This window comes from Lathyrus oleraceus, chromosome 4 (genome assembly GCF_024323335.1).
Source record: "Lathyrus oleraceus cultivar Zhongwan6 chromosome 4, CAAS_Psat_ZW6_1.0, whole genome shotgun sequence".
Taxonomy (NCBI): Eukaryota; Viridiplantae; Streptophyta; class Magnoliopsida; order Fabales; family Fabaceae; genus Lathyrus; species Lathyrus oleraceus.
Genome location: NC_066582.1, coordinates 207,127,187 through 207,140,243, shown reverse-complemented (window position 1 = coordinate 207,140,243; position 13,057 = coordinate 207,127,187). Strand labels below are relative to the sequence as shown.

The 13,057-nt window shown below is 37.2% G+C and overlaps 1 protein-coding gene across 1 annotated transcript; it reads left to right on the top strand.

Moving 5' to 3' along the window:
- The first annotated feature begins 951 nt into the window (after positions 1 to 951).
- On the top strand, positions 952 to 1,674 carry LOC127136690 (uncharacterized). Its single transcript, XM_051063221.1, has 2 exons — positions 952 to 1,332; positions 1,426 to 1,674. The coding sequence occupies exons 1-2, from the start codon at positions 952 to 954 to the stop codon at positions 1,672 to 1,674; spliced, it is 630 nt and encodes a 209-aa protein (XP_050919178.1).
- The last annotated feature ends 11,383 nt before the right edge of the window (positions 1,675 to 13,057 follow it).

Sequence of the window (13,057 nt, the reverse complement as noted above, 5' to 3'; positions counted from 1 at the left end):
AAGCGACGAGTCGGTACCGCATAGCATTTGTATAGTTGAGTCACATATGTTGGTTATGTTTATTTCCGCACTTTGTGATAATTGTTGTTATGTGACGGTTTATGATGTGCGGTGATATTTTGCGATGATGCGATGAATCGTAATGTTGTATGATGGATTGATGAAATGTTAAAGTGATGAGATGCTATGATGTAACATTGATGTTGTGGATGATTATTGACTTTGTTTATGATTAAATACATAAGCATTCAAGTGAAGGATTGTGCGATGTGGTTACAATATTCCTAACTTTCCGAATTTACTTATATATTGCTTATCATTATCTTGATTATATGATTTGAGTATCTCACCCTTTTGTTGTTGGCCGTTACCTTTATATTGGTAACGTGCAGGTGCTCCAGGTTGAGAGGAGGATAGTGGTAGCACACTTTTGGCGTCATTGCTCTGATTAGGATTGTAACACTCAGGGGTTAATGGACGTTTTTCATGATTTTGATAGTAACAATGCCCTTTTGTATATCATTGTATATGATAGTTGTGATGGGCATTTGTTTGCTTGTTTTCTTTTGAATGTGTAGATGTACGACTCAACTTAATTATCTAAATGATTTCCATTGCGATGTTTTGTGTCTTGCTGCTATATGGACTAGGTGAATCCATATACAGTGTTGTTATTATTTAACAAGGACTAAGTGGATCCTTGCGCAATTGCCGTGTTGTGCAATTTGTTTAAGTGTTGATGAAATGATATATGTGATGCCTCAATTTTGTGTGAAATTTGTTTACTCTGATTTTTAATTGAAATTACGACGGGTAGAATTGGGGTGTTACATTAGTGGTATCAGAGCAGGTCGGTCCATCCGACCACGTTGTTGAGTCTTTTGTTGTTTAACGACCTTGTGTTGTTAATTTGTTGCTAATCCGTGTTTGTGTTGTGAGAAAAAGTGTAAGATGGCCGGAAGAAACGCTGGGAGGAATGATGAGGCTCTTGCTGCAGCTATGCAGGCAATGGCTCAGGCGTTCACGAACCCACCCAATGCTGACGAGAACGTGGGATCTCATAGTCTGGCGACGTTTCAGAGGGAGAACCCGCCTACTTTTCTGGGTAGGTATGATCCTGAAGGAGCCTTGGCTTGGTTGAAGGAGATTGAAAGAATCTTCAGAGTGATGGATTGCACTCTTGTGCAAAAGATCCGTTATGGAACTCATAAGCTGTCAGGTGAAGCCGATGATTGGTGGGTGGACACTCGTCTAAGGTTGGAAACTGCGGGCGAGGAGATTACTTGGGAAGTGTTTCGTAGAGAATTTTTGAGGAAGTATTATCCAGAAGATGTGTGAGGAAAGAAAGAGATTGAATTCCTCGAGTTGAAGCAAGGGAACTTGTCAGTCACGGAGTATGCTGCTAAGTTCACTGAATTGGCTAAGTTCTATGCTCACTATGATGGAGCCAATGCCGAATTCTCTAAGTGCATCAAGTTTGAAAATGGATTGTGTCCGGAAATTAAGAAAGTTGTGGGATATCAAAAGATTCGCGTCTTTGCGGATATGATTGATAGTTATAGAATCTTTGAAGAGGACAACAATGCACACTATAAGATCTTGTCTGAGAAGAGAGGAAAGGGCCAACACAGCCGTGGTAAGCCATATGAAACTCCGGTTGGAAAAGGGAAATAGAAAGTGATTCCGGGTCGAAGAACAAGTGGGGGAGATGCTCCTGCTAATGTTATCTGTTTCAAGTGTGGAAAGTCGGGTCACAAGAGTAATGTGTGTAGGCTTGGTGAAACGAGATGTTTCCGTTGTGGTATGCCGGGACATGTGGCTCGTGATTGTAAGCAGAAGGATGTTGTTTGCTTTAACTGTGGAGAGTCAGGCTGTAATTGCGGACTTGCCGGTGGTGTGCAATTTCCCTGAAGTTTTTCCCGATGAGATTCCTAGTGCACCGCCAGAAAGAGAAGTTGAGTTCACTATTGACCTTGTACCTGGTACTAGACCCATCTCTATGGCGCCGTATAGGATGTCAGCATCAGAGTTGGCTGAACTGAAGAGTCAGCTAGGGGATTTGCTTGAAAGGAAGTTTGTGAGACCTAGTGTATCCCCTTGGGGAGCTCCAGTTTTGCTGGTGAAAAAAAAAGACGGAAGCATGCGACTTTGTATTGATTATAGACAATTGAATAAGGTGACGATTAAGAATAGGTATCCACTCCCAAGGATCGATGACTTGATGGATCGTTTAGTGGGTGCTCGTATATTCAGTAAGATTGATCTAAGGTCGGGCTACCATCAAATTAAGGTGAAAGATGAGGACATTCAGAAAACTGCTTTCAGGACTCGTTATGGACACTACGAGTACACGGTGATGCCTTTCGGCGTTACTAATGCGCCGGGAGTATTCATGGAGTACATGAATCGCATTTTCCATCCTTATTTGGATCAATTTGTGGTGGTGTTCATAGACGACATTTTGGTTTATTCTAAGTCGGAGGAAGAGCATGTGGAACATTTGCGTATTGTTTTGCAAGTGTTGAAAGAGAAGAGATTGTATGCTAAGTTGTCTAAGTGTGAGTTTTGGTTGAGAGAAGTTAGCTTTCTTGGTCATGTTGTTTCCGGTGACGGAATTGCGGTTGATCAATCGAAGATTGATGCAGTGTTGCAATGGGAAGCTCCTTCGTCAGTTACCGAGATAAGAAGTTTCCTAGGCTTGGCAGGTTACTATAGGAGGTTTATAGAAGGCTTTTCTAAGTTGGCACTTCCTTTGACATTAACTTGTAAGGGTGCTGCTTTTGTGTGGGATGTCCGATGCGAAGACAGTTTCCTTGAGTTGAAGAAAAGGTTGACAACGACTCCGATTTTGATTTTGCCAAATCCCGAGGAACCGTTTGTGGTTTATTACGATGCTTCGAAGATGGGATTAGGAGGTGTGCTTATGCAGAATCGTAAGGTGGTTGCTTATGCTTCTAGACAATTGAGGATTCATGAGAAGAACTACCCTACGCATGATTTGGAGCTTGCGGCGGTTGTGTTTGTTTTGAAAATTTGGAGACATTACCTTTATGGATCTAGATTTGAAGTCTTTAGTGACCATAAAAGCTTGAAGTATTTGTTTGATAAAAAAGAGCTGAACATGAGACAAAGAAGATGGCTGGAATTGCTAAAGAATTATGACTTTGGGTTGAACTACCATCCGGGAAAAGCGAATGTGGTGGCCGATGCTCTAAGTAGGAAGACTTTGCATATGTCGACCTTGATGATGAAAGAGTTGGAGTTGATTGAGAAATTCCGAGATATGAGCTTAGTGATCGAGGTGACACCAAGAAGTGTGATTTTGGGTATGTTAAAGATTAACAATGATTTTCTTGATAGCATTAGAGAGGCTCAGAAGTTGGATATGAAACTTGTTGATGTGATCATTGGACTCGGACAATCTGAGAATGAGGATTTCAAATTGGATGCACAAGGTGTGTTGAGGTTTCGTGATAGGATTTGTGTTCCCGATGATGTGGATTTAAAAAGGATGATCTTGGAAGAAAGCCATAGGAGTAATTTGAGTATTCATCCCGGAGCGACTAAGATGTACCAAGATTTGAAAAGATTATTTTGGTGGTCGGGAATGAAGCGTGAAGTAGCTCAGTTCGTGTATGCGTGCTTGACTTGCCAGAAATCAAAGATGGAGCATCAGAAACCTGCGGGGTTGATGCAACCGTTAGAAATTCCTGAGTGGAAGTGGGATAGCATTTCCATGGACTTTGTGACGGGTTTACCGAATACATCTAGAGGATGTGATGCTATTTGGGTGATTGTTGATAGGCTTACGAAGTCGGCTCACTTTATTCCTATTAACATAAGTTATCCGGTGTCGAAGTTGGCGGAGATTTATACCAATGTTATTGTGAAGCTGCACGGTGTTCCTCTTTGTATTGTTTCGGATAGAGATCCGAGGTTCACTTCAGAATTTTGGAAGAGTTTGCAAGAAGCTTTAGGTTCCAAGTTGAGGTTGAGTTCGGCGTATCATCCTCAGACGGATGGTCAAACGGAGAGGACTATCCAATCCTTGGAAGATTTGTTAAGGGCGTGTATTCTTGAACAAGGAGGTTCATGGGATACTCACCTTCTGTTGGTGGAGTTTACTTACAACAATAGTTACCATTCAAGTATTGGAATGGCGCCTTTTGAAGCTTTGTATGGGCGGAGGTGTAGGACTCCGTTGTGTTGGCATGAATCTGGTGAAAGTGTGGTACTTGGACCCGAGATTGTTCGAGAAACTACCAAGACGGTTAAGATGATTCGGGATAAGATGAAGATTTCTCAAAATAGGCAAAAGAGTTATCATGATAAGAGGAGAAAGGATTTGGAATTTCAAGAGGGTGATCATGTGTTTCTAAGAGTCACACCTACGTCCAGTGTTGGACGAGCATTGAAAGCTAAGAAGTTGACTCCTCGTTTCATTGGACCGTATCAAATTACGAGTAGAGTGGGAAAAGTTGCTTATAGAGTGGCGTTACCGCCAAACCTCTCGAATTTGCATGACGTGTTCCATGTGTCTCAACTTAGGAAGTATATTCCGGATCCGTCTCATGTGATTCAAATGGATGATATTCAAGTGCGCGACAACCTTACGGTTGAGACGATGCCTTTGAGGATCGAAGGTCGTGAGACGAAGTCCCTACGGGGGAAGGAAATTGATTTGGTGAAGGTTGTTTGGATTGGTGCAGTCGGAGAAAGCACGACATGGGAATTGGAGAACAGGATGCGCGACTCCTACCCCGAGTTATTCGAATGAGGTAATTTTTGAGGACGAAAATATTTAAGTGGGGGAGAGTTGTAACGCCCCGATTTTTATTAAGTGTTATTATTATTATTTTTATAATGTTTGATTTATAATTATTTCGGTAAAATATTTTATTGTGTGTTAATATATTATAAGAGTTTAATTATGAGAATTGTGGTATAATAGCTATTGGGCCTAGTGGTGTATATAGTAATTAAGGGAGGTGTAACAATTAAGCCCATTAGTTAGTTTTTATTTAATTAAAACAAAGAATAGAAATAGAATAGAAATAAGATAGAAAGAGAAAGAAGAGAAATAGAAGAAGTAGAGAGAAGGAGGAGAAAAGAGAAGAAAAGAGAGAAAAGTTAGGGTTTGGAGGAGGAAGAGGAAATTGGAGAAGAAGAGCATCATCTTGATCAACCCAAGCTTGCTAGAACACTATAGAGTAACTCAATCATCATCTCTAAGGTAAGGGTGTGAGTTATCATTTCCTATAATTATGAAAATGATGGGTTTTATGTGGGTAATGGTTGTTAGAGGATATTGTTGGGTTTTGATGCTGTGATTGGATTCCTTGCTTTGAAAATGTTGTTTGTGTTCTTGATGTAGTGTTGATTGTTTGTGATTATTGAACATGTATCAATTCTTTGCAAAATGTTAGGGTTAGGTTTAGAAGAATGATAAATAACATTGTGTGTTGTGTTGTTGTTGATGGTTTGGGGTTGATGTATGTTGTGAAAAATATGCTATTGTGTTGATGAATCAAAGTATGAGTAATTTAATAAATTGTGAATTTAGGAAGTGATGGAAATTAATTGAATGATGTTTAGAATGATGAAATAAAAGTTAAATTGTAGTTAGAATGACTTTGTAATATTGAAAATATTGTAGTTCGTTGAATTCTGAGAATGAGACTTTTTACGGAATCGTAATCGGAGGTCCGAAAGGTATTTAACGGTTAAAAACGCATTTTCTCTGTTTTCTGCTAAATTCGCGGCGCGAAAAAGAGTTCGCGGCGCCAACTGAGTTGAAAACATAATTCATTTGTAAACTTCAAAAAGTCATAACTTTTGAACCGTAACTCCGTTTTGGTCCCCGTTCGAAGCGTTGCGAAGCTTATGAAATTTTCTACATGTTGTTGATGTTTATAGGCCATTATAAGGGCTTATTTTAATAAGTGATTATTTTGGAAAAGTGATTAATAATTGATATAGTAGGAAGCCTATTTGATTAATGAGGAATACCACTTAACTATAGTGTGTAGGTGTGCAATGTAAATAAACATAGCATGAGGTTGAATTACCTAAGAGATTTTATGATGAAACAATTGATTGTGATGAATATTCTCATTTGTTTTATATATAAACATATGTATGAATGTTGGTGAAGATGATGTTGTATGAATGCTTTTATGCATGTGAATGGCGACGTGGCCTAAATGGCAATAGCGACGTGGGCTTCGGCCATTGTGATGAGTTATGTTGATGCGATGATGATTTTGGTGTATGTGTATCATTTATCATGGAGTCACATACATTTGCATAAGCGACGTGGCCTTTTGGCAATAGCGACTTGGCCTTTTGGCAAAAGCGAAGTGGGCATAAAGCCTTGGCCTTGATGGCAAAGCGACGAGTCGGTACCGCATAGCACTTGCATAGTTGAGTCACATATGTTGGTTATGTTTATTTCCGCACTTTGTGATAATTGTTGTTATGTGACGGTTTATGATGTGCGGTGATATTTTGCGATGATGCGATGAATCGTAATGTTTTATGATGGATTGATGAAATGTTAAAGTGATGAGATGCTATGATGTAACATTGATGTTGTGGATGATTATTGACTTTGTTTATGATTAAATACATAAGCATTCAAGTGAAGGCTAGTGCGATGTGGTAACAATATTCCTAACTTTCTGAATTTACTTATATATTGCTTATCATTATCTTGATTATATGATTTGAGTATCTCACCCTTTTGTTGTTGGTCGTTACCTTTATATTGGTAACGTGCAGGTGCTCCGCGTTGAGAGGAGGATAGTGGTAGCACACTTTTGGCGTCATTGCTCTGATTAGGATTGTAACACTCAGGGGTTAATGGACGTTTTTCATGATTTTGATCGTAATAATGCCCTTTTGTATATCATTGTATATGATAGTTGTGATGGGCATTTGTTTGCTTGTTTTATTTTGAATGTGTAGATGTACGACTCAACTTAATTATCTAAATGATTTCCGTTGCGATGTTTTGTGTCTTGCTGCTATATGGACTAGGTGAATCCATATACAGTGTTGTTATTATTTAACAAGGACTAAGTGGATCCTTGCGTAATTGCCGTGTTGTGCAATTTGTTTAAGTGTTGATGAAATGATATATGTGATGCCTCAATTTTGTATGAAATTTGTTTACTCTGATTTTTAATTGAAATTACGACGGGTAGAATTGGGGTGTTACAAGAACCACCCAAAGGGAGTGTACTAGGGTTTAAACCTGCCAAACATGTTCTACAAGAGGTTCCCATAGTCATCATCCCATCTTTCGGATATTATCGGATAAACGACTACTCGTATTCCAAAAATATTCTCAAGAGAGACTCTTATGAGTGTAGTATCGCGTAACAATCGTATCAAATCTTACACTTAAACGACTTCCACACTACATCCTAAGAATAGGCCAAGATGGGCTTGGTAAACTAAGGTCCTTGGCTTCTAAGGTCTATATTGGAAAGAGTAATGTCTAACCACAACTTACTTGTGTGACATTATTGATCCCAACATGACCTCCACCAAGTGAATGGACTTGCAAGTCAACTTGCTAAGGAATAACTCCACACAAGTCAACAAGACTATGCCATTCTCCTATCCTAAGCGCACTCGAGTTCGGGTATAGAACTCATCTCACAAAGATCACCAAGCATACAAGGAATTAATATCAAGCAAATCAATCATTACATACAATACTATAATCCCAAATTGCACAAAAATATGCCACAAAAAATAATATACAATACAATACAACAAATATGAAAAGCAGGCAAAACCCACTAGGCAAAACATCCCCAGCAGAGTCACCACTTTTCTGTAGCGGGGTATTCGTTACCATTAGAGATATTGACTAAATCCAAGGTAAACCATACAAGTCGAGTCTCCACCGCACTTCTATTTACCCAAAGGAATGGTTAGAAAGCGAACAAAAACCTAAAAGTTTTATCGAATCAAAAACTTAGTAAAAAAAGTCAGAGATCTGGGTAAGGGGGTTGGTTATGTGAAGGGAAGGTGTTAGGCACCCAAAACATCCTAGGTACTTTTAGGGAGCCCTTTTCATACTTGTGGTAAGGTTGTTTGTTTTGTGAAAAATTTGTTTGTGCAAACATGATTGAAGAGATGAGAAGAGAATATACAAGTTTATTTACATTTGTGTTTGGATGGATAAACCCATTGCCTATGTACCATCTTATAAAAAGATTAGGATCAAAACCTCGTAGTTCGGGGTAAAAATCTCAAAAAAGAGTTGGTGAATTGATTGGTCCAAAAGCCTTAAGGTCTTTTGTTATCAAAGGGAGAAAACTCAACCAAACCACAAATCCACCATGTGAGGATAGCTTCAACATGCTAGTGAGGGGTTAACCCTATAATAAACATGGAAGACTCATTGTCTATCACTAAGAATATAGGTGAGTATTACATCTACCACAAAGATAACTCAAACCTAATAGCTAAAGGTTGTAAAAAATTTGATTAAAGAAGTGGCCATTGGAACCACACAAAAAAACATTTGAATGGGTTATATTTACCAATTAGAAGTATATACAAAAATGGTCAAAGTTGATTTAAAGGTTCAATTCAAAATAAGTATTATGAAAAGAGAGTTTGAAAATCAAAAGCATAAGGCTTAGGTTTCTAAAGTTTGGAAAGAAATATTAAATGTTTGCACATAAGTTTTGGCTTGGGTTAGAGTGGAGGGAAGAAGAAGAAAGGCTAGGTCCTAAGTAAAGCAAAAAGGTGAGGGATGAAGAAACAAAACCACAATGGAGTTCCTCTCTTGAGATCATATTGATGATCCAAGTAGCTCCCATCCTTTGGAATAAGCAATCACAATAATAGTAAGCTCAAGCAATCAAACAAGTCTCTTAGGAGATCCCCAATGTATCTTGTCTTTCACTTTGAATGAACATGGCAATGGTCCTTCAATTTGAGCTTATAGAATCCCCTAGCACAAAAGCACACACATCAAAAGTTTCATGAAGTAAACCAAGAATGGACAAGAGTGAGTTTAGAGATTTGGTCCTTCTAATCCATCTTCATCATTAAGGTCCTTTTACTCCAATTTTGCATAGGGAATGTCCTAGAATCTAAGTCCATTTCTCCATTCTTTGCATAGGGTATGTCCTAGATTCTAAATCCACTTCTTTGCATTTGGTTCTCAACAATCAAAATAAAACTCAAGCATAATAATATATACACAATTATGTGCTCAAGTGAGCAAAACGCAAATGACATTAACATAAACATGTGCTCAAGTGAGCAAAGAGAAAAGCAAATGGATAATATGTGCAAGAATAGTAAATTGCATTAAAAATAAAGAGCAAAAAGTAAATGTTAGTTGTTAGTGGTTAGTGTTAGTAGTTAGTGTGCCATAAGGCAAATTTAGCGCTATGTTAAGCAATCGTAATTGGACTTATGTAGAAGTCACAACTATCTGAGGTCGGTCAATAATAATGTAGGCAACAACACAAGTTAGAAGTCTTGATTAGTGAACCAAGTTCCAACAACTTGCCATGCCAAAAAAAAAAAAAGAGAATTGATCTTGTATTGGTTTAAGCTTTTTGCATGATTTAGAAAACAACCTGTCCTTAATGCAAAGCCATTCACTTGATCAATTGATCAGGATAAATTAGATTTGAATCAAGGAAGATTAAGTCTCCCTAATCAATGCTAACTTATCAACCTTCAACTCATTGATCAAAAAGAAAAAGAAAAAAAAAGAAGAAGGAGATGAATAATGGAAATAAAATGGCAAAAGTACAAATGCATTAAATGAAATAAAATGTACCAATCATCATATGTTGACCAGTAACATTGAAAGTCAAAGTCAAACAATCAAAAACAGAAGTGAGATGAAGATTGGAAGTCAAGAAATGAACAAAATATTTTTGGCATTTTTAATATTAAAAATAAACTTGAATTAAAAATAAAAGAAAGGTTAAACTTCAAAATTACTTCAAATCAACCTTGAAAGGTCCAAGTAATTTATCCCAAGTTCAACAAGGTCAAACAAAGTTTGACAAAAAAATTCAGCATTTTTAAAAGTCAGAAACTATTTTTAATCAATTAAAAATGAATAAAAATAACCTAATTGAACTAAAATCTCAAATAAATCTCAAATCAATAAAAAAATCGATGAGAATATTTTTCATAGATTCATCATCATTCAAATAGGTTAGGAAAATATTTTTGTATTTTTTGAATATCAAAAACTATTTAAAATGAATTAAAAACAACCAGAAAAGAGAAAATTCATAAAAAATATCAAATGATAAAATAAAAAATATTAAAAATCAGAAATAGAAACTAGAATTTATTTGGAGATTAATGCAATTGGTCCCATAATTTTTGGATTTAAAATGAAGAAGATATGAATTTTTGAAAACAATGAAATAAAAGAAATTAAATGGAAATTAAAATTAGAAATTAAAAATGAGAAAAAGTGTGAGGCGTTGGATCAAGACCCCATTAATTGAGCTGGCGCATCAAATGGATCATATGCGCACGCCTACCAAACACACTAGTCAACCGTGCCACATGTAGTATTAAATAAAGTCATAAAAAAAGAGGCTCTGATTAAATCTGGAAAACGAATCCAAGGGTCCAGGATTGATCTGGAAATGGGACGGTGGCCAGCGCCACCGTCTTCTCCGGCCAGCTCCGGCGGAGTCCAAAATTTGCAGAGATTCAAAAGGCAACCAAAATGAACGATCTATACATCTTTAGAAAGTTGGGATGATGTACATCATCCCTGTGCCACTCAATTCCACTCTAGATCTCTATATTGAGAGAAATCAGAGATGGAAGTTTTGTGGTGTTCATCATGAACTCAATGGATTTCAAAAATTAAATGCACAATCATGATGCCTATATTGAGAGGACTTCAGCCAACACAAGATCCAAGCAAATAGGTCCATATATGATGAGTTTCAAAGAAAATACCAGTTGAAGAACAAACTTGATTTCTGGAAACTTGAGCTCGATTCCTTGCTTTCTTTGCCAAAACAGAAGATCAATGAGATGTAGGATGAAGGTTTAGAAGCTTTAGATCCAAGGATTCAACCAAATGTAGTTGAATTTTGGATCTGAAAATTTTGGAGAAAAATGAACTAGCTTCTTTGGTAATGGTTATGGATTCAATTGTGCAGCATCTTAGGCGCCATTAGGTTGAGTTTGAATGAAGCTGAGCACTTCTATTTATAGCAAAACAAGCTGCAAGCAAGGTGAATTCTCGTGTGCATGGAACTTGGACCCTTCATGCATGGGCCTCTACAGGCGCGTGCAAAGCCCAAACGCTGATGCAAATGAATGCTGAACACAAACCAAGTTGAATTGGACGTGTAATTTGAATGGCATTTGCTTGTGTATCAAGATTTCATGTGAATTCCATATTTTGACCTAAACATTCACCTCTTCGAAAGTCCTATTTGGAAAATCCAAACATAAGCATGTGGGTAATGGTTGGAAAGTTCTTGATGTAAGGAACAATTGTTATGTTGGGAAAAAATCCATTTGAGGTGTGGAAATTGGTGAAGTTGGGGTTTAAAGTGCAAGGTGCAAAACATGCAAAGGCAATATTTCTAAACTTGGCCAATGATCAATCCCTTCTGTTCTGATGATGCAAGCTTCAAATGAAAAAACTTCCAACATCAAAGTTGTATATCTTTTCAAGACAATAAAAATGGACTTAAATGTTGCATAATTTGGATTTTTTATGAAAGAGTTAGGGGCACTTGAAGTTGGACTTTTTTGCCTTTTAATGCATTTGGCCCAAAATGACCTATAATGTCTTGCATTATCACATGTATTTCCTTTGAGATTTTGAAATTTTGTTCAACATAACATTTGAATTAGACATCTTAATCTTTCCAATGCATTTGATCCCACCTCAAAATCATAAAAAAAGAATGAGTTATGTCCTTGGGAAGTTGACCCAAAATTAGGGTTTTAGTCAAAATGACCTATAATGTCTTGGAATGGGAGATGACCTTCCAAGCTTCAAATCAATTTTTGATGAACATGAACGTTGTTAATATTGTCCTTAAGAACATTTTTTCTTTTGGGGTCATCTCCATTTGACCAACACAAAAAAAGTTAGGTCTCAGTGCATTTCAAAATAGTCAAATGAATTGACTGATCAACTTCTCAAGTCCATGCCTCATATCTTGATGAATTGATGATTGAGGACAATCAAATAAGTTCAAATATGCATGAAATGAAGAATTAAAGAAATTACCTTGATTATATTTGACCATGGGTTGAGGTTGCTTCAAGAACAAGGCATTGTGGTGCACAGATGAATTAGGGTTTCTTTGGGGCACAAACCTCAAACCCTTTTACTTGCTTTGATCAAAATGATGAATTGAGATGCTAGGAAGGCATATTTTATGGATGAGAGCTTTGGGAACCATTTCCATTCTTTCTATCATCTCCTCTTGGCCTTATCATTGCACAAATGATCTCCTAGAAGCTTTGACCTTGTGATTGCTTAAGCTACAAACAAAAGATGTTAGTGATATATTTTTGTGCTTTTGGTTAGTAAACAAAATAAGAAAAGCAATGATATACAATTCAAGCATGCTTGGTGATCTCAAACCACTCACAAGAGACCCCACCCAAGGACAAAGGGAACCAAGATGCTAATGATCCTTGAGGCAATGTAAATGCAATGTTATGATGCCATGAGGGATCTTAGGGACAAAATTGGGGTCTTACAGATGGACATGGGTTAAATTCTTAAGACACAAGGATAAGTCACATTTTATGTTCTCTACCTTCTGCTCACAATTACAAAATGATAAAGACTTTAGAATTGTTAAAGTCGGAAGTGATCATGGTGGTGAATTTGAAAATAAAGATTTTGAATTATTTTTTTGATAAAAAAGACATTTCACATGATTTCTCCTGCCCTAGAACTCCACAATAAAATGGATTTGTATACATGAAGAATATGGCTTTGCAAGAAATATTCAAAACCATGATCAATGAGAAAAACGTGGCTAAGCACTTCTGGGTAGAGGTAGTTAAC

What these genes read in the sequence shown, in the direction of transcription:
- LOC127136690 (XM_051063221.1), top strand. Translation starts at nt 952, where the DNA reads ATGGCCGGAAGAAACGCTGGGAGGAATGATGAGGCTCTTGCTGCAGCT. An exon ending in GGAAGTATTATCCAGAAGAT is followed by an intron (nt 1,333 to 1,425) that starts GTGTGAGGAAAG and finishes GAATTGGCTAAG; the next exon opens with TTCTATGCTCACTATGATGG.